Below are 22,170 nucleotides of genomic sequence, written 5' to 3' on the forward strand. Positions count from 1 at the left end.
AGGAGATCGATAACCACAACTTGAAAGATTCTGAACATTAGAGATAACTGATTTCTTTGTAAAAGGGAGCAAATAACTGATGGCAATCCGTGGGTAAGAAATAAAAATGAAGATATGGGTCACACCACTTTTATGCATTCACATCCTTGATCATTCAATGTATTGTGTCAGAATTTCACAGATGGGAAACCAGTAGGGAGTCCTGTAACTCAGTGATGATCTGAAAGCACTTGTTAATTACTATATTGTGAAAAATGGAAACAAATACTGGGTTATATTTTGTGGGAGTGATAATTTTTCATGTTAAGGAAACAGAATCAACTGGGCAAATCCATTAATCAACAGGACAGTACGTGGGGAAAACTGTTTTCTCACATAATGGGAGCTGGGGATGAAGCTCTGGGAAAACAAACTACGGCCACAGTTTGGCATGATTTCACTGCGTTTATACGAAACTTGTGTTTTGAGGGTTTGCTAGCTCCTGAGAAGCAATACCGCGCAAGTGTAGGGCAGCCCCCTTCGGCGGCTGGTAAGAAGCCTGGATCAGCCCTCGCGGCGGAGCTGGCGCAGCAGATCCCCATCTCTCCAGACCGGTCCCACCATCTCCCCACCGCACGCCCGGCCCCCAGCGGCGTGGAACGCGCTTCCCCCGAGCCCCGCGGCGTGGCGCCGGTGGGTTCTCGGACCGCGCGGGAGGTGCGGCAGAGGCGGGCGGGTGGAAGGGCTCGCACCTGCCCGCGGCCGCCCGCAGTCCGGGGCCGCGGGGCGGGCGATGTTTGGGGCGGGCAGGTACAGCATCCCGCGGCCCGTCACTAGGAACCTGGAAGACCTGGACTCGGTGCAGAGCGTCCTGCTGCACAGGTCAGTGGAGAGGACGGGGAGGCGGCTTCTGCTCCGTGGGTCGTCGCTGCTGGGGGCAATGGAGGTCTGCCTCCCAGGGGGCCGGCAGCGAGGCCCGCGGGGCTCCCCGCGGCTGCCTTCTGTTGTGGAGGCGGGAAGCGAGGGGGGCCGGGTCCAGCCGCCTCTCACCTTTCCCGGGCGCCGGTGGGGCGCGGGCGGGGAGTGGCGGACGACGAGAACCGGGGCCGCCCCGGTGCTCATGGGACGGGAAGGGGGGGCTGCCAGCCGGGCACCTACTCGCCAGCGGGTTTCCCTCCGTCGCTCCCTGAGCAGCGGGGACCCGCATGCAGGTGAGGGTAGCGCCTCTCATGCCCTCTGGAAAGGTGCCGTGCAGCCCCATGGCAGGGCTCCTACTGGAGCTCTAACGCGCTCAATGAAACGGGTTGACAGAAGGAAACTCGGCAGCGTCAATTCCGTAATGACTTAGAACTCCTCTTTAGGGGGAGAGAAAAGAAAATAAATCTGAAGTGCACACAAATCTACGATGGGCACTCCTTTAGCAGATATGCAGGAGGCAAGCTGCATGAGAAGCAGCTTCTTTCTGTCATGCTTCACCATCCTAACGTGCAATTCTCCACGGTGTCTCCCCACAAAGACATCTCAACAATAAGACTGTGCCCACAGGCAAATGGAGGGCTTTCAAAGCCACCCTCAGTGCCATTTTCTTTGTGCTAGGCGAGAGCCACTTAAACTTGTCAAGGAAAACCCCATCCCATTCAGCAGTGTCCAAGAGAAGCGCATCTCCAGTTGTTCTGTGTTCATTTCCTAATGCGTTTTCTCGGCTGCACTGATTTATTTCTCACCCGAAGAAGTATGCTTTCTTTTAGTGCTAACTCCAAACAGCTCTTGCTATGGAAACTAAGCAACTATTAACTCAGCTTCTCTCCAGCTCAAAGCATCAAACTGAATAGTCACTTAAAATCCATTCCTGTGAACACTGAGGATGAAAACGCTGAGTACAGCAAGGTGGGCACACCAGAATCGGCCTGTTTCTGCATTCCACTCTGAAGCTGCTTTCTAAGCAGTAAATGTGTTCCGTTGCTAACAGGAGACCCTCTGAAGCCCTGTGAAATATATTTGTCACTGACTTAACTGAGAATGTTCCATTTCAAAGAAGGATTAAAAACATGCTGACCCAGGGTACTGCTTATATTAGTATATTCTCAGTGTAGTATGGTTCTATTCATACTCAAAACACTTGCGTGTTGACTGACTGCAAATAATGGTTCTCTTTCGTGCTTGACATGCCTGCTATGCAGAGCAGGTGATCCTAAAAAACTCCTGTAGATTTACAATGAAATAAAAACAGTAGGGAAAAAAAAAAATCTTACTTGAAATAACAGCTGCTTTTCATGTTAGGGGGAACCCAGCGCTGTAAGGCTGTTTTCCAAAAGAATGGGATGGGTTGAGCTCATCTTCCCGAATGCTTCCTGACTGTCTTCTGTTGGTTCTGTGTTCTTCTTGTAAAATACTTTCTGTCATGCAATTGCATAGAGGGAAGTTGATACAGAAAGCTTGGAAAGTCAGAACAGTATATTTTACTTATTGAGCACTGGAGTGTTTTCTCACACGATTTCTGTTCCTTTGGTCTGAAGGTAGCCTTTATTCTGCATTTAGTCTGTTTCTATGTAAATAACCCAATTAAAATGACAGTCCAGCATCACTGTTCAATCATACCACCTTGCAATATTGCATGTCTCTATGCAGTAATGTCAGAAAAGCTGTGAGCGGAAGATTTTTTTTTTTACCTCAATCTTAATTCATGTAGTTTTATGTAAACCTTGTAGTCACAAAATCTTATTTATGAAGGAATGCCTGTGAAATGTGCCTTTTGTCTCTTAAAAAAAAAAAAAAAAAGACTTTGCCGGAGTAGGGGAAAGCTGTACAGCTGTCATTAATCTTTAAAAAAGAGGAACTTCTGTCTCAGTTTTCTGATGTTGTGCACTGGAGGAATAAAAAAATCAATAGGAATCAATGGCTGAAAAGTCTGTAACGTCACTCTTTAGCAATCCAGATTTTCTGTTAGTTTTTCTTCAGTTGTTTGAGTAAATCAGGTGTCAGCAGCAAGGAACAGACCTGTTACACAGACATGAAAATATTTTCCTCTTAGTTTTATCTGCTTGTGATGTATCATGTTAAATCTGTAACATCTCATGTTCTGTTTGTCCAGTTGATCGAGCCTTTCAGAAAATACTATCTGCTTGGAAAACAAGCAGAAAGGAAGAAATGAAACAATAAGTCATTCTTATTTCTTTATCAGTAATGAAGAGCTGTAATTTGAAGTGTGGAAGGAGAGGGGGAAAGCAAAAGGATGCTTAGACCCAGTCAGTATAAGATAGATTCAACTACAGTCCAGCTTTATCCAGTGAGATTTGTTTTGCAGTAGTATCATGGCCTGTTTACAGTGCCTGCACTGTACAAAAGATCTAGAAAGCTGGAAGATCCAGTTGTTGAACTCCCCGTTTGCGGCACTGTTCATATAGTGCAGAGGTGGCATTGCAGTCCATGCTCATCCTCACCCATGCTGGCATTAAGCAGGGGGAATGACCCTGATGAAGAAGGAGAGATTGATGAAAAATGAGAGATCTGATATAATTCCTGGAGAGTGCATTGGCACCTCACAGGCATAAACCAGGCACTCCTAATTATCAGGTGGCATTCACTTACAGCAGAGAGAGTGTTAGTTTGCCCCAGCATACCAGAGGCATAACGCTGCCCCTGTTTTCAGCCATGTTGGGAACAGCCCAGCTACATCCACGCCTGCTGAGTGTGAATCAGTGAAATCAGTCTGGCATATCATCAGTGAATCATGGGTCCCAGTAAGATTGCTAAGATCACGCCTGATTGTACAAACATGACAAGTTAGTCGTAAACACTAATCCTAAATTTCCCTGTGCTCTTCCTTCAAGCTGCTAGGAAAGACTATAACTCCCACCTCGTTTCTTCATCATCAAGTTGAAAAAATCAGCTGTCAGTATGTAACAATATAAAAAATGCTAGTAGTTTAAATTGGACAGTGGTTGGAGTAAGGATTCACAAGTATCCATGCAACAGTACTAAAAAGTAGAGTTATGCTCTAGTTACTTTCTTTCTTTATTAGAAAGGACCTGTGTATCTTTCTAGTATGTCCTACACTGTCATCTTTTAACTATGATCTCTTCCTGAATATCAATGTGGATCAAGGCAGTGTTATTTTTAAAATGCAGCAGATTTTTGAAGCATGCTAAGCCAAAAAAGTAAAAAGGAACTCTTGTTCTGAAATGAATTTCCACACATGGATTTAGTTCCTTGCAGGAGCAGCTAATCAGAACAACCTTAAGGCAAAAGAGAGTGCATTTTAATTATTCACTTTTAAATGCTCATTAACCAGTTGTCCAGTAAGGGGGAGCAGTAGTATTGATGCCAGTAATGCCTTGTGGCAAATTTTTACCAGCTGCTTGTTGATAACGGCACCATTGCATGGAGGGTTCCTTAGTGAGAAGCATCAGCCCAACTTTTCGACTAAGTGTAAAGAATCTGCCAGAAGACAAATTATTTCAAGCCTTTTCCTAATATTTATGCACAATAAATGAGAGGCTTTCAGCTCAGGAGGGGTTGTGTGGGAAAATCTGTGTCTTCACTAAAATAAAATCCTGCTGTGTGAGATATGTCTTGCAATCTTTAATTGTTCCCACAGAAGCAAAAATTTCACGTTTATTTCAGAAGAACACTTAGGTGACTTCCAACTACCTCCCAGTGGACCAGGATCTTCCATTGTCCTTTCCTTCATGATATGGTTATCCCTAGAAAATAGCAAGTAGTGTAATACTGCCACCTCCTTTTTAGAGAGCCTGTTTTTCTCACTCACAGAGCAAACAACTGGAAGTAATTAACCAACTCTTGAACTCAGTGAAATTTAACGTAACTAACATGGGACCATCTGGCACAGACTATCACTTCTCTACAGAACCACTTTAGTGTGCTGTTCAGTGTATCAAAAAGGCTTGCAAATAGAAGCAGAATTAGGGAGGGTGGAACTGTATCTCACCTACCTCTATTAAAATTCTAACTCCTGCGGTATTCCTCTTAGAAAATCGTAACACATCAGGCTCTTTGGGAAATGCTGTTCGTGCAGACTGTTTTGTTTTCACAAGGTAAATTGTCTGGGAAGTGGGGGTACTTTTAAAATATTTTTTCCACCTGTTCTTCTGGAATCAATAGAAAGAACAAAAGCTGGTGCCTATCTTGTGTTCTGACACCTGGAAACAACCAAAAAGCTTTCTTTTTTTAAAGAATTGTCTATCATTCATGGTTTATGTAATCTGTGTGAAATGGTGGCTGCCAGCTCAGATAGGAAAAAAATTATCTACAATATCCTGTCCTAAACTGAGTGAAACCATATCAGAACAAACGTTTTTTTCTTCTTTAGGTAGGAAATGTTTCTGTCTCCTCTTTAGATACATTTTTAGTCTTAAAATCCACACAACAGTGATTTATCTGTAAAATCAGATCTTTTACAGGCACTTTAGAATGACCACAAAATTTAATACAGGTGACTCCAGTTGAAGCCTTAAGCACATGGATATGAGTCAAAAACATTTCTGTCTGTTAATTCACTTGAAATCACACTTATTAATGAAAGCTTCCCTAAAACAGTTTTAAGCACAGGAATTTCATACCAGATTTCTGTGCCTCCTACATAGTGCTGCAGCACTATAAAACCTCTCTGCTGAAGCTGTGCAAATATCCCACTGAGCAGAGATTAAACCGAACACATTAAAAATGTTCCAACAATTATTCTCCATCCCACCATGCGTGTCCTGATGGGTTTACTGACACAGCTACACAGCAAGTTGTCTGCAGGGTTGCCATGGGGCTTGTTTTTCAGGGATGTAATTTAAGTCCTGAAAACTGAGGGGTTTTTTCCTCTCTGTGCATGATTTCTGATTCGTAGGCCTCATCGAGTGCTCTAAGGTGTCAGATCATGTAGCTTGTTTGGGTTGGTCTTATATCCTTGCCTCTCCTTCCTGACCTAACTGCTCTCCTGGTGACCCTGAAGAGAAGTTACCGTAGTGCCTCACCAGTCCTTAAAAAGAGCATAGTGTAAAGCACAGTAGTGCACTGCTAACCATTAGACTTGATGAAAATTACTGTTTACCTCATGTTTCCTTCTCCAACTCTTTTTTTTCTTATAAGCACTATTTTGAGGCATTGAGGACTGTGAATTTCATTACTAGTTTCTTCCGTGGGACTGTTGCTCAGACCTTGGTGTCAGACAATTAAATAGTCTTGTACTCCATTGTATGTTTCATATTGGCCCACTGGAGGATTTTCAAGGGGCGGCTGTTTGTTATGAGGAAGTAAACGAGGTGGTTGGGCACTGCCAAGTGTTTATTATCACTGACAGCTAAAGGAGGCAGGTGATGCTGCACTAAAACCTCCTCCGAGGAGGTCAGTGGTAATTAGTGCTCATCGGAGCCCCGTGCTCCGAGGCCTGGGGCAGGGTCTCACAGGCGCCGCCGCCACCGTTAACGGGACGTGGCTCCAGGCTTCCCGCTCCGTCTCCATGGAGCCGGGCCGGGGCCGCCAATGGGAAAGGCACGCCACAGGTCACGTGACCTCTCGGTTCGCTGCGGTGCTGGTGTCATGGCGTCCGGGGGGGAACGGCGGATGCCGAGCTGCTGAGAAGATGGAGCCGTCGAGGGGAGAAGGCGTTGACTCTGCGGACACCGGCAGCAACAGTGAGAGCGGCTCCTGCGCCACCTCCCTGTCCGCCAGCTCCGAGTAAGGGCGGGGCAGCGCAGGGCTAGCTGCAGAGCCACTGGGGCGGGGCCGGCGGTGGTGCTGCCCGGCTGCACCGGTGGAGGGAGGGAGGAAGCGGGTTGGGGGCTTTCCTCATGCGGGAAAGGGGGCAGGTGGGCTGCGGCTGTTTGTTGGCTGTGTCGTTTGTACTAATGGGGAATACGGTTTGCTTTTCGAGACCGTGTGTCTGTGGTGCACCCCTGACAGTAACGGGGCAAGCGGTAACCCCTGGGCCGCTTCCTGCCACCCAGGTGGGCGCTGCCTGGAAGGGACAAAGGGAAAGGGGAACTTAGCTCCTGTATTATAAATGTGTTAGTACTTGAGGGGCTACTATTTGAATGGCCTGTCTTTTGGGAAATGGTAGGTGAGAAGAGAGTTCTGTAATACCAATACATATTTGAAGCCATTTATGTAATCACTCTGGGTTTTGTTTGGTTGGTTGTTTTTTAATTTCATATAAAATTTACTTTCTGTTCCTTGCATTAAAGAGCTTTGCTTGACAGCTCAAATGTGCGTTTCAAAGCCTATTCAATGGGATTTTATTTGGCATGTTACTTTCTTTGTGTAATGCGGTGGAAAAGAACAAGAAGATTTAAATGGGAGAGTTGTGAAGTGTGTTTAAGTATATATTTTTTGTTGTAGTGGTCCCGTACTTGTAGCTCAGAGAGACAAAGCTGTTGGATGTACACCCACCATATTTTGTTCCTGTGTTTATAAGTCAGAACTCAACTGTAATACATTTCTGCCTGAAGTCATGCCTTATTTATTTATTTATTTATTTGCCTTTCTTCTCCCCCCCTTCCTTTTTTTCCTTTTGTGTGTTAGGGTTTTTTTCTTTCATCAAAAATGCCTATTTACTGCTGTTCTTTTAAGTGTGTTCAAGGGATAAAGCTGTCTTCCATGGTTTTCAACATGGAACACGGTGTGTAATACCGTTGGATAAATTGAAATGCATCTTTTTTTTATCTCTGCACCAACAGAACTGTGAAGCTTTAGTTTTAGGTCCCATTTCTTCTTTTGGACCTATAAGACTCCAGCCATCTAAGTACAGGAGCAAGAGGTTAAGATGTGATTTGTCATGAAAAGGGAAGGAGAAACAGTGCAGTTCTGCGAAGTAACAGGCAGAGAGGTAGGACTGTTAGTTGTTTCAAGATAATGGCTCTATAGATCATCTGTATGTCATTTTGTAACCAGCCATACTTGATTAAATTGAAGATAGCAACACCTTAGGAAGAGTTTTCTGAAGTAAAAGTTACTGACTTCCAGAATAAACTTCCAGCAGTTGAAACTGTGCTGCTTCAGACCGCAGCAAATGCAGACAAACCAGGATATGCCACAGAACATTCACACCAGGGTAGAAACAGGAATATGTCAGCCCTGTGATTTTGTGCAAGGCTTATTTTCGGACAGCTGTGAAGTGAATGCCTTTGTGAAAATAGCATGTTTCTGTGTTTGGCATTTTTTTAATAGTTTTGTCTTTTAACAGAGTTTAACATTCACTAACGGTGATGGGTCAGAGCCCCTCTAGGCAGCCTTGGCTATTTAGAGGATGGCAGCTTTGCACATATCAAATAGATGCTGCAGTCTGAAGCGATACTTTGTCGTTGCATAAGCAGAGGTTGGGAAAGGTAAAGATGATGATGATGTTCTGCAAAGTATCATATGGGTGAAATTTAATCATATGGTTATCCTTGATTTGTTGTTGCGTGCTATAAAACAAGGCTAATAGAGGTTAATTGTTTATTGGTTTTGAGTTCCCTTGGGTGAGAACAGTCTTCTATTACTTAAGAATGAGAAGTTGGATTCTTTGTTTCTACTATGTATTTCTTACATACGTGGATGATTTCAGTTGGTGCAGTTTTTCAGACGGTTATCACGAAGAAATGCCTGTGTAGGATCAGTGAAACTGCTCTTAGAGGAATGTGGATCTTCCAGATTTTTATATCCTTCAACTCATATATGTAGAAGCTCAGGTTATTATGTAGGTGCTTGTCTTGGCACAAGAGAAGAGAGATGGAAATTGAGATTTGGAAAAAAAAAAATAATTATTTTTTTTTTAAAACTTTGTTTAAATCAGTTGTGAATCTAGACCAGCCTTTAAGTGTTGTTATAATTCTGATACTTTCTTGAGTAAGACACTTAAGACATTGAGTAAGAGGAAACTCTGACTTACCCATGACCATCAAATTACCACAAGTGGTAGCTCTTCTTCTAAAACTATCAACTTGGGCAAAATAATAAATGCAAAGGATGTACATGATGTCTGTTCCTGTCTATAGCATCCTTAGACTTCTCCAAGTCACTGGAGTTCCAGGAAGAGTGTAATGCCAATGTTTTCTAGATTCTTAATCCAGCCAGATCCTCTTTTTGAACCCTTAAAGGTGCTATGGTGCAGTGTCTTTGTATAATATTCTCTGTTCAGCTAGACTCTGAAGCTGTATCATTTATCTGTGTATTCAGATTCATGCTCTATTTTAGTTACATACCAGTTTTAAACAAAATTTACATCCTTTATTTAGTAGAATTAGCCTGTTCTAGTATAAAGTGTGAGTGTCTATTAATTTTACACAATTAATGATAATAGTTATGATGTAAGTCTCCATTCCAGTTTTCCCTCATTTGATTTTTCTCAGTGTGGTCTCAGATTGCTAGAAAGGAAGACCTATTTGTCATCTGATCATCAGTCGGAAAGAACGAATTGGTCTTGTCTGTGCCTGAAAATCCTTCTGGGGTGTAAGGAACACCCCAGATGTTCCTTACATTGCCTGCTAACACTGATTTTTTTTTTGTTTTTGTTTTTTTTTGTTTTTTTTTTTTTGTTTTTTTTTGTTTTTGCCTTTTTTGTGTGTGAGCGAAAAGCTTTCATAATATTTAGCTTAAATTAAAGCACTAAATAGTCCTGCTTTGACCATTACTGATCCTCACCGTTCTCCAGGTAATTCTCTGTGGTTCATCTTGGAGTGGGGGAGTGGACCACTTGGCCTATTGGCTCTCGGCTATCCTTTCTTCTTTGGGTTTTTTTTCCTCAGCCAAAGGAGCATGATTTTCTTCAGTCTCCTTCCCTTTAAAACATGCTTATAAACTACTTACTATTTGTTTCTGTGTGCTGGGCTCGTTCCAGTTATTACATATTTCTTAAAATGAACTATCCAAAACTGGACATGGTTGACACGCTGCCATTGCCAAATTAGGACAAAAAATTTGTTGTGCTGTGCAGATGGTACTCCTGTTAAGACATCCTGTAGTTGCCTTTTCTTTGCAGCAGCTTGTTACAAGTGACTTTGTGATCCATTCCAGCTGCTAAAGCTTTTTCTATAGCAGCGCTGCCTCTTTAATTTTTTGTTGTGCGTTTTTGCATCTGAGCTTGAGTATGCTGGTTTGAACTTGTCTTTTAAAAAGTGTTACCTAGATCTTGTCTTGGGTTTGTTTACTTGTTTTTATTATAGTGAGGCGATTTTGAAATGTTAATCTTGTCTGTCCAAAGTACAGATTGCAGTACAATCTGTCTTACAAATGAGTAAGGGAAAAAATAATGGGAGAGAACAAACAGGATAACATTTTTTCCCAAAGAGAAAGCCCCATCATGCCCATGAATCTAATTAGTAATTAAAACTTGTATGTGAAAGAAATGGTTTGGGGCTGGGTTTTTGTTTGTTTTCAGAAAAGGGAATATTGCTTTCTGCAATGGCTGTTTTCCTTTAAGACGTTTGAAGAAACTATTTTAACATCTGGGAGGGATGATTTTCCTTGCTGTATCCATCATTTGTCCAAGAAGAGCTCTTGCCTTGATGGCAAACTTAAAGCAATATTCAGGATGCAACTTTTTACCCCCCCCTTTTTTTTTTTTTTTATACACTCTCCGTATTCTGCGTCGCAGTCTTGCTTATCAGAGGTTTCATTGATCATTCTCTTTTCTTTCCCAGTGACCTTGAGCCTGAATGGTTGGATGGTGTGCAGAAAAATGGGGAATTATTTTATTTAGAATTGAGTGAAAGTGAAGAAGAAACTCTGCTTCAGAGCAGCTGTCCAGAAATGCCGGCAGTGAATCATGTCAGGTTTCGTGAAAATGAAGCTGAAGTTATTCAAGAGGGATCACGAAAAGAAAGAAAGTACGAACTGAAGAAATTGACCAAAATGTTAAAAAAGAAGAATCTTTTACCAAAGCATTCTGGTAAGAAAGGCAGTGGAAGCTGCAGCGTGCATTCCACGGGTCCTACTTCCATCTTGAAACACCAGTCCGGTCAGAAAATGGGTGTCACTGTTCAGCAGAAATACAAAGATGTGTATGTTTATGTAAATCCCAGAAAACTGCAGAGTACTGGAGAAGATGAGCAGCACAGGCTTTTGGAGGCCTTAGTAGGGATTGTCCATCAGTCTTCGTGGAGCAGCAGAAGAACAGAAAAACAAGGCAAGAAGGATAAAGTCACCAGAGGAATCGGTGAAGAGAGGCTTGTAGTACATGGATTGGTGCCAGGTAGTTCAGCAATGAAAACAGGTCAAATCTTGATTGGTAAGTAATTGAATGAGTAGTTAACTTCTGCACTCTTCCTTTAAAATGAAGATTTTGGGGGTTTGGTTGGATTTAGTTGTTGAGGCAGCTGACTTGAATCTTCCTGAGACATAAGCAATTAATTACAAATACTATGGCAGTTCTTCAGGAATTATTTTAAGTAAATGTCATTGCATCTGATGTGTTACCTACTCAATTTTACTGTATTCGTGGTTTTAAAAGCGTGACAGAAGCTGGGAGGTGTTACTGTAGTATGACTATCCTTTTAAGTGTACTGAGAGTAAGGAGCTTGAACTTGGAGCAGCTGCTCCCACCACCAGCACCACCTTTAATTTAATGCAGAATTTGCTCAGTAGATAAGCGGGACTGGAGAAAAGCTGTAGTTTTCTAAATACTGTATTTTGTTTTCATTCTGTCCTGTACCATCTCCCTTAAATAAAAAGCTTTACTGTATATGCTTTACACAGATTTTGTACTATAAAAATAAGGAAAAAGTGCTAAGATATATTCATGTTACAAACTTTCTGGACAGCCTTGTTTGGATATTCTTCTGTTTAGCAGGTATAACAGCTGCTTCTTAAGCAGTTGTGATCAGGTGGCCTCCAAGTACCTAGTGGGGCTGCAGTTTGAGGCGGCGGTGAGCCAGTGTAGCAGCTCTCCTCTGTGTTTGTTTGGCTCATCAGACACTTCCATGAGCTGATGCAACTAAATAACCTGGCAGAAAACTAACGCAGAAGAAAAACTGCCTGTCCAGTTTTTGCTGGCGTAGTAAGTTAAACTTGGGTCATGGAAGGTCTGACAAGCACCAAAGTGTGAATAACAGATGGGAATGAACTCCTGTGGCTGGTAGTGAGGGAGCAGAAATACTCTCACTTCCAGTATCAAGAGGCCATTAAAGGGACTTGGCACTTACAAGACCCCAGCCTCGGAAATGGTAAATGTGAGACAGCTATCCTGCATCTGTAAAGGGTGAAAGGTTATTTAATTACCCTTGAATGTGGTCCCTCAGAGAGAGAGAGCAAAGATGTGATGTTGGTTACAAGATCATGAAAAACTTAATGCCGTAGTAGCACAAATCCCACAAAGTCAGCATGAGTGCTTTTGAAATTCCAGTGTTGTGTGTGTAAAAAGGCAAATCGTGCTTTGAGTAGCTGATTCTTCTAGCACGTGTTTTTGGTAGGGATGCTAAAGAATACTCCAGAGGGAAAACTGGATAACTTTCAAATTTTACCAGAAAGAACTGATTAGTCAAAAAGTGGGGGGTGCAGACTGAGGGGAAGGAGAGAGGGAGTTTCATCTTGATCTGCTTATGGTATTTAATCTGATTGGTGCAAGAGTGGGAATTTATTTATAACCTGTAAGTTAATTTTGGGACACAAATTCATATGTAACTGCATGTTTGTATGAGGAAGTGTGAAGTCAAAACAGTGCGGGCAAATACCAGGTCCTGGAGATAAAGCTAAACTTCTAAATGGAGATGGTTCTTCAGCTATAGCACTTAATGCTTCCTGGAGCTAGTGAGGACAAAAACAGTGGGGTTCCTGTTTTATTTTAAATAGAAGAACATTTAACTTAATCTAAAGAGTCTAGCAGATTAATATGTCCTCAGCTATCACTGACTTATATTGCCTTGTTTTTGCACATTGGAAACAGATACTTTTAAGGATACTCTAGTTATTCATCTCTTAACTGAGAAAATTAGCTGTATTCTGTGCCAACAGTATAAAGTGTATAATTTCCATATAAAAATACTTCAAATTGTATATCTATAGTGAACACTGACTACTCTGGAATTTTTATGTGGTGTCTAGAAATAGGGATGCTTTTGCAGAAAATTACGTACTCAGGTTTCAGTGCTGTCTGCATAAAGAATATCCAGTAAAAATAATAAAAAATCTGTTCCTGTCAAAAAACTGGTTTGCTACTTCTGTACTGCACATCAGAGAGCGGGATGGCTGCGGTATACGCCCAGAGCCTAATTTAGAAGTAACTGTAGTTCATGGGATAGCTTCCTCATGTCCTCACAGGATCTGAATTTGAACAGAAAGTTCAAAGAAAAATAAAGTAGAGCTTTGTTTGTTGTTTATAACAGTAAGTTTTTAGGAATCCTATTGTGAATTGTGGAAACGGTAAAGCATATTTCTGTGGTCCCTCCAAAACAGAAGTATTTGCACAAAAGTCAGCAGCTTTTGAGCCATCACAGATGAGGAATACCTGATCAGTATGGCATGATGCCTGCTGGCTGATTTGGTTATAAGATTTTCATCTTCATTGAACTGCATATGCATAGATATTAACCTGTTCTTGTTTTGGATTTTAATATTTTAGTAATCTTCAATGGTGCAGACCTTTTTTTTTTTTTGTAGTATAGACCTTTGTGAAGCAAATGCTAACTGTATTTTCTTTTTAAAATCCATGCTTTGCAGTGACACGTCACAGTCTTCCCAGTGACCAGTTTGCAATACACACTGCAGGTGTGTAGATCTTGACTCAGTGTTGTTACAGAATTTATGTTTTTGCCAATTAATATAAAACACTGTTTCGGGTATTGAGAAAATGAAAACAAGACCCCAAAAACATTAAAAAAAATGCCTCTTTCCCTGCCTTCTTTAGGCTCAGCTTCAACCAATCATGTCTCTTTCCCTTTCCCTACAGGCTCAGGTACCCTTGCCCTTCAGGTATAGGTCCTCTCTGTGGGCTGTAACCCTTCCCCCAGTGACTGCTGCTCTTTCTTGAATACCTTTGGGCAGAGGTGACATGGCTCCCCTGGCTAGGGGATTTTTGGTACACAGTAAGTTGCTTACAGCACCTTCAGAACTGACTGTGAGCAGCACAAGGCAGCTCATGACCTCCTGCCATGCAGGTCCCTCCTGCAGCACTCTGCTACCAAAACTGCCAGTTGCACCCAACCAAGTGTTTTAATTCTTCTGTCTTTAAAATTTGAGCTCTCCCAATTATTTTTCCCAAGACTTGGGTTTGTTATGTGTTAAATAATAACCAAGTTGCTGATTACTTTGTATTTTCAGTGGCAAATCAGTTAATCTGCAAGCGATAATTAAATGGCTACCAGGGTTGAATTGGAGGGGAGATTAAAATCTCTTCATTTTTCTTCATTCTGAATAAATCGTACAAAGTGGTTATTGCTTTAACATTTTTTATTAAAAATAACTGTTCCCCCCCCACCAAATAATCACTCTCCTCAGGTGGCTTCTTCAATTTATTCTGAAATGTGTATCCCTTATAGCTTTGAACACTTAAAACATCTGTTTATTATTTGTGCACTACACTTTAATTTTTTTTTTTAAGATTGCATATGGAAGTTGTAAGCCTTGTTGCTGTACTTCATTAACCAAGTAGAATGCAGGCACTGACCATATGAAAGTAAATACAACAGTTTTGCAGGCTAAAAAAACCCTCCCTCTTTGTAGCTCTCTAAAATGATGCCATTCTATCCATGCTATGCATGTGGTGTTTATCAGCTCCTTTTCCTTCCCTCTCCCCCCCCTATATTTAGCGGTTCAGTATCCATCTTAAATTTTCAGAACAAAAAAGCCCCCCTTTGGTTTTCAAGTCCTTGCTGTCACTTTCATTTTGGTTAAGATGAAATACAGTTACTTTTATCTCATGGCTTTTAAGTGTCTTTTGTATTTTTGGCAAAACTTTTTTCTTGCTGGAGTTCATTATTAACAATATGCAAAGCTTGGTCTGCCATATAAAAATTTGGCATCTCATCTTCTAGTGTATCTTCAAAGATAAAAAGATCCACTAAGTAAGCACTTTTAACTCCAGACAAATGAGGGTTGTGATAGGAAATGCCATTATAACTTTTCCGTCTCTCCTCCCCCTGCAAATTGAAATGGATCCCATTCACAGCAAGGGATACTTTTAAATATTGCTGGTCATCATCTTTATTATAGTACAAATGAAAAAGTAATTCCAATGACACTGAAAATACAGGCAGGCTCTTTAGCAGAGCATCCTGTTGTTACCCGCTTCGAAATTACCTTCTGCTCTAACTGCTCTCGTCACTGAGTATCTGAACAGTTTGCATGAATTCTCTTACCTCATCGGTTGGTATGCTACTCAAAAAAGTGTGAAAACTGCACAGAGATAGGGATTAATCTTGGATGGCTGTAAAGATGGGCCGAAATAACCCAGTTCTGAGCAAGTATGCCAAAGATGCAGGCTGTTGTTGAGAGATTCAGTTGAAAGGTCCAATCCCAACCTCATTTACTGACAAGTTGTTTTCTGTGGGTTTCTAATCCAATGTAGAGTGTTACGTGGGAAGATTATTTGTTTTCTCTGAGTAAAAAACATGTTTAAGTAGCAAACTTTGTTTTAATAGTAAAAACACGGATATTGCCGTTGCAGTTCTGAAGTTTTGGTAAACAAGGCCATCACTGCTAGAAAGCCAAGTATATTGGTTACATTTCTATAGCATAGACCACCGGTTTAAAACAGTAATCAATTTAAAAAATCAAGCATCTCGCAGTCATCTTCCAACAGCCAAAGTAAATGCTGGTTTTGTCCTTTTCAGACCATGGAACTAAGAGTCCTGTCAGAAAAACATTCTTGAAAATACCAGAATACTAGGAGAGTTCGAGATTTTCATTAGGAATTGCCATATACGGTGTACTTGTTGAACAAGCTCTCCAAAGTAGAGAGGCTGGGCATGCAAGCAAGAAATACAGAGTTTGCTTCAGCTTTGCTATGTTCTCACTGTGGAGTTTGGGATGTTGTTTATGTTCTTTTAATCTCCTCTTGAAGCATAACAGCATTGGTTTGGGTGAAAGCAGCCTGCTAACATATAAAGCAAGTAATTGATCTGGCTTTCTTCAGCAGAATGTGTTCCATACTTTGCCTTTTTTGGAAAGGAGCATGTGAACATTTGTAAGTACTTCCACCAAGTCATTACCAAGAACAGAGGAAACCAAGTACCAGGATTTCATGAAAAAAGTGTCTTTGGTTGTCTCCCAGTATGGAAGCAGTATTCACTTATCAGGCAGCATCCCCTGGCTCAGTGCAAAGAGTGTCTACTTTCAGAAATGGTGTTTGGAGATTTATCTTGAGGGTATGGATATTTAACAAATCTAAGTCCTGTGTGTCCTGGCAAAGTGTCAGGCAGTTCTGAAATAAACATTTTAGGGGTGCCAGCAGCCCCACAGACTCTTCTAAACTTTGTCTTTAAAAAAAAAAAAAAAAAAAAGAGGAATAATTTCATCGGCTGTGTGCAAACTAGGTGTTTGAGATCAATAGGCACTGTTCTTAAGTACTACTGAGTGGATGGGACCAGTCTTTTCTAATGAGAAGATGGAAAGACAGCAAAGAAAATAGGAAACAACTCCTGCCTCTCATCTCTCTTCGGTTCCATCAGTCTAGTAAAATTCAGCTCTGCTTGGCATTGTGTGGAGAGTGTATATAGACATCTTACAGGGTTTTTTTGTGGATTGAAAATTTTCTTATAATAAGTAATAGAACTCAAAAGCCTGATTATTCATTATTAGGGGATTCAAAAGAAAAAAGCATACTTCATTGCTTAAAGAGAAGGACATGTATTATTCTAAAGATAAATGTATTGACTCAAGGTCTGATATCCTGGAGCTGCCTGAAGAAAAATTTATTTCCTCTTGCTGTTGCTCACAGTGTTTCTAAAAATGGAATTGAGTGAGACTTTGTTCTGATTTTCTTCACCTTTTAACATATATGCTGGTGACTTTCCTGACAGAAAATAGTGATATTATTACTAGTAGAATTGCAAGCCCATAAGGGCAGGTCAAGTCAAATTTTTATATACAACTGTATTGTTGAAAAAGAAAAAAAGTTTACGTTATTTTACGTCAGGGTTGAAAATGACATTATATACAAATGTCTGCTTCTTGTCTATGTCAGTATATACATCTACTTCAGCAAAAAGGAAAGAGTTCACTTTGATGTCCCTACTTCAGAAAAGTAGTTGGAGGGGGTTTTTCACCCAGCCATAGAGCACAAAAATAACTGAAAAGTGTATTAGCAGTACCATCTGTACAACTTTTTTCTCTCCACTAGTGAAATGTCTCTCTACATGTGAAATTCAGTAATGTTTTAGTCTAAGGAAATTGGGCTTAACTCTGCAAACCATCAAGATAGAGCAACAACTGAAAACACTGTTCGCTCTCATTTTATTTAACCTAAATTGATTAAGCATTAAGTGATATTAGATTAAAATTTACACATTTGTGCTATTCTTTTTACAGACAATGTCTGAAGTCGGACTCACTTTCTGTCAGCTTTTCACACTATTGAAGGGGAAGAAACAATTCTCAAAGCAAGTAGATGTGAAAGTAACAAAAGAACACTTACATATTTAAGCTTGTTCACTGGCATTAATTATCACACTGGGTAGATCCTGCGGTCATGTTCTGCTTTAAGAAATTCTGTGTTCATCATTTACATACTTCCTATTGTGTCAGTGATGCCTTTTATTCTGTTACTTCATAGTCTCTAGTCCTTGAATGCTCTTGTGTTTTGCAAAAAATCACAAAAAAAAAAAAAATCACAGAAGCACCCCATCACTACCTTCCACCTCCAATTCTGGAAATTCTATACTGGTAAATATAGTTTACCAATATAATGACAACAATGATAACGTTGTCTCAGTTGTACATCAAGTTGCAGTTCTTTAATAGCAATACAGCATTTTCTGGCAAACTGATGGCAGCCTTACCAGTGCTGCTTTGGCTTGGGGAAAAAAGTGTCTCTGTGTCTTTGGGAAAGCTGTTCCATTTATGGTACACAGTTACATTTTTACAAATTGAAGGCAATATAAATATTTACTGCTGCAATTCAAGTTTTACCTAGGTACATTAGGACTTGAATAAATAAAACACTTCGAGTATATAACATGTAAATACTGATTACTTTCAAAGTGTCCATATGTAATCCACCCTGGGAGATGCAGTGCAAAAACACTTCTCTAAGTTCTAAGGTGCGTGCTTCTTTGCAGAATGTGTGCAGCTCCTTTGAATGGCTTTGTGAATTAGATGACTGTCGCCTTTACAACAGAACTGGTAAAGCAAACGGAGCACAAGCCACTTATGTTTAAACAGTGCTCCAGATGAGTACAAGAGCAATTTATGCTTTCTCTGCTAGTTGTGAATGATGATCTTTAATACAGTATTCTTCAACAAAGGACATAGTAATTCTGTTTATAATTTTTCTTTGTATTAGAGTAGCTTGAATGCTCTGCTTCTGATTACTGATTTTCAAGCCCTAGGGCTCTGGCATGGACTTACTGAGTTGCTCTTAAATGCTGGTTAACTTTCAGTTTTCCTGTCTTTGAATTATTGTTGTGTTGAAGATTTGATAGGCTAAAACTTTGCTGTGCATCAAGAAATGGAGAGGTTCGGCAAAGAGCTACTAATACTTGAAATAGAAAAAAAGCAATTAATTCCAAGGAGTGATAACATTTTTGTGTGTAATAAAACTTAACCATTTTTTTCTTGGTTTTGCTGTAAGAAAGAGTAGGAATGAATTTTCCTTCAATGTAAAATAACTGTGAGCAGTTGGTTGTTACCCGGTGTATTAAAGAGAATTGTTGCTTGCATTTGGCGGGGGGGGATTTTGCTTTTATTTTTTTTTTGTGATGGTTAGTCAGGAAGAATATTCTTTCTCTCATTGCCCTTAATTGTGTGTTACGTCAATTTTGAGCTATCAGCCTAGTACCTGGGAAGAATTCCAGTTATATTTGATGGTATTTAACAAGGTAGAAGATGGGAATAATAATAAATAATCAGAATTCTTCTAAACTTTCAGATTCCATTGTCTGTGTGAAATTCTCAGGAAACTGAGAGGCCATAGAGACACAGATTCTGCTTTTCCTTACTATCACAGTATCACAGTATGCTAGAGATTGGAAGGGACCTCAAAAGATCATCTAGTCCAATCCCCCTGCCGGAGCAGGAACACCTAGATAAGGTTACACAGGAATGTGTCCAGGCGGGTTTTGAATGTCTCCAGAGAAGGAGGCTCCACAACCCCCCTGGGCAGCCTGTTCCAATGTTCCGTCACCCTCACTGAGAAGAAGTTTCTTCTCAAGTTTAAGTGGAACCTCTTGTGTTCCAGTTTGTACCCATTACCCCTTGTCCTATCATTGTTTGCCACTGAGAAGAGCCTGGCTCCATCCTCGTGACACTCCCCTTTTATATATTTATATACACTAATAAGGTCCCCCCGTAGTCTCCTCTTCTCCAAACTATAGAGACCCAGCTCCCTCAGCCTTTCCTCATAAGGGAGATGCTCCACTCCCTTAATCATCTTAGTTGCCCTGCGCTGGACCCTCTCCAGCAGGTCCCTGTCCTTCTTGAACTGAGGGGCCCAGAACTGGACACAATATTCCAGATGCGGTCTCACCAGGGCAGAGTAGAGGGGCAGGAGGACCTCTCTCGACCTACTGACCACCCCCCTTCTAATACACCCCAGGATGCCATTGGCCTTCTTGGCCACAAGGGCACAGTGTTGGCTCATGGTCATCCTGCCGTCCACTAGGACCCCCAGGTCCCTCTCCCCTACACTACTCTCTAACAGGTCGTTCCCCAACCTATACTGGAACCTGGGGTTGTTCCTGCCCAGATGCAGGACTCTACACTTTCCCTTGTTATATTTCATCAAGTTTCTCCCTGCCCAACTCTCCAGCCTGTCCAGGTCCCGCTGGATGGCAGCACAGCCTTCTGGCGTGTCAGCCACTCCTCCCAGCTTAGTGTCATCAGCAAACTTGCTGACAGTACACTCAATTCCCTCATCTAAATCGTTGATGAATATATTAAATAGTACTGGTCCCAGTACTGACCCTTGAGGCACTCCACTAGATACAGGCCTCCAACTAGACTCCGCCCCATAGACTACAACTCTCTGGCTTCTGTCCTTCAGCCAGTTCGCAGTCCACCTCACTACCTGATCATCCAGACCACACTTCCTCAATTTAGCTATGAGGATGCTGTGGGAGACTGTGTCAAATGCTTTGCTGAAGTCAAGGTAGACCACATCCACCGCTCTGCCATCATCCATCCACCGTGTTATTTCCTCATGAAAGGCTATGAGGTTGGTCAAGCATGACTTCCCCTTGGTAAAGCCATGTTGACTGCCCCTCATAACCCTCTTATCCTTGATATGCCTTAAGATGGCACCAAGGATAAGGTGCTCCATCACTTTCCCAGGGATGGAGGTGAGGCTGACCGGTCTATAGTTACCCGGGTCCTCCTTCTTGCCCTTTTTGAAGACTGGAGTGACATTTGCTTTCCTCCAGTCCTCAGGCACCTCTCCCGTTTCCCAAGACTTGGTAAAGATGATGGAGAGTGGTCTAGCAATGACTTCCGCCAGTTCCCTCAGCACCCGCGGGTGCATCCCATCTGGACCCATGGATTTATGGATGTCCAGATTGCTCAACTGGTCTCTAACCCATTCCTCATTGACTAAGGCAAACTGCTCCATTGACCTGACTTCATCTGAGGTCTCAGGGGTACAGGGCTCTTCAGGACTGCCTCCGGCAGAGTAGACTGAGACAAAGGCGGCATTCAATAACTCTGCCATCTCTGTATCTTCTGTCACCAGGGCACCCATCCCATTCACCAGTGGGCCTACCTTGCCTCTGGTGTTAGTTTTATCTGCCATGTATTTGAAAAAGCTCTTTCTGTTGTCCTTGACCCCTCTGGCCAGATTTAATTCTAAGGAGGCCTTAGCCATCCTAGCTGCCTTCCTACATCCTCTAGCAGCAGCCTTATATTCCTCCCAAGTGGCCAGCCCCTCCTTCCATGACCTGTAAACTCTCCTCTTCCACTTGAGCATACCCAGCAGTTCCTTATTTAGCCACGCAGGTCTCCTGGCCCTCTTCCTTGACTTCCTACGTGTCGGGATGCTCTGATCTTGAGCTCAGAATAAGCAATCCTTGAATGCCAACCAACTATCTTGGGCCCCTTTACCTTCAAGCAGCCTTGCCCATGGGATTTCCCCTAGCAATTGCTTGAAAAGGCCAAAGTTTGCCCTGCTAAAGTCCAGGGTTGCATGTACTATGCATGTCATTTTCATCCCTGAGTTAGTAGAACTGAGCAAGTCTTCTCCCAAGAAAACCTGAAATATGTACTGACCCTTACAGTTGTTCAGTGCTTTATTTCTGCAGTTTAGCACATTTTTGTTGCCAAGTCAAGGCTTAAAGTCTTAGGTATTCAGTCCCAGATGGCTGGAGAAACACTCTGTTTTGAGACTACAGAACCTTCTGCTTTCTACTCTAGCTGCTTCTGCACCTGGCCTTTACTCACCCCATCTTTAACCAGTATACATGGGTTCTCCATTTCCCTGATCACTGCAGTATTACTTCCATGTATCTCATCACATGTGATTGCATTTTTATTGAGCACAGGTGAATAGAATTGTGATACTCTGGATGGGATTCTCTCAGGTCTTATATTTGCATAGATTCAAAGGAAATGCTTTTCCTAGTGCATCCAGGTATTGTGTTTGTCTTTTTGTCATGTAGTGTTTCTTGGCTACCTTCTTGAGAATTAATATACTATTAATTCTATTAATGATGGCCTAGAACTTGTAAGCTGCTACAGGAAGGGGTGAGTTTTGGTGTGCTTTTGGAAACAGTAGTGTTTCAGTGGAGATAGCAGTGGAGAAGGATTGGCAAGTAAACAGGGGTGGTTTTGGAGGGAAAAAAAATAAATCTTAGGCATAACTTGATGGGTGAAGTTGTTTTTTGTGATCAAGTAACAAGAGTGATATAAGCCTCGATAGAGGGGGGGAAGCTTTGACAGTTACTCATGTAACTAGCGTGGCAGTAAGGCCTTAAGAGCATTGAGTTAATAGACTGATGTTTCTAAACATACTAAATGTTTCACATAGGAACCATCTACATGTAACAAAAGGACATTTATGATGGTTTGAATGTCATATTTTTAAGGCAAAACACTTGGCTTTGTATTGTGTAATACCATCTAATTTTCTCA

The 22,170-nt window shown here is 41.6% G+C and overlaps 1 protein-coding gene across 1 annotated transcript in view; it reads left to right on the top strand.

The window, feature by feature from the left end:
* Positions 1–772: 772 nt before the first annotated feature.
* The window catches only part of INTU (inturned planar cell polarity protein), a gene marked incomplete at its 5' end in the record, with an annotated part of 50,005 nt that continues 28,607 nt past the window's right edge, over positions 773–22,170 (top strand). Inside the window, 2 exons of the mRNA XM_080629020.1 lie at positions 773–861; positions 10,605–11,191. Of these exons, the coding sequence (XP_080485146.1) occupies positions 773–861; positions 10,605–11,191 (676 nt within the window). The remainder of the gene's footprint in view (positions 862–10,604; positions 11,192–22,170) is intronic.

Source organism: Psittacula echo (genome assembly GCF_963264785.1).
Source record: "Psittacula echo genome assembly, chromosome: 1".
Classification (NCBI taxonomy): domain Eukaryota; kingdom Metazoa; phylum Chordata; class Aves; order Psittaciformes; family Psittacidae; genus Psittacula; species Psittacula echo.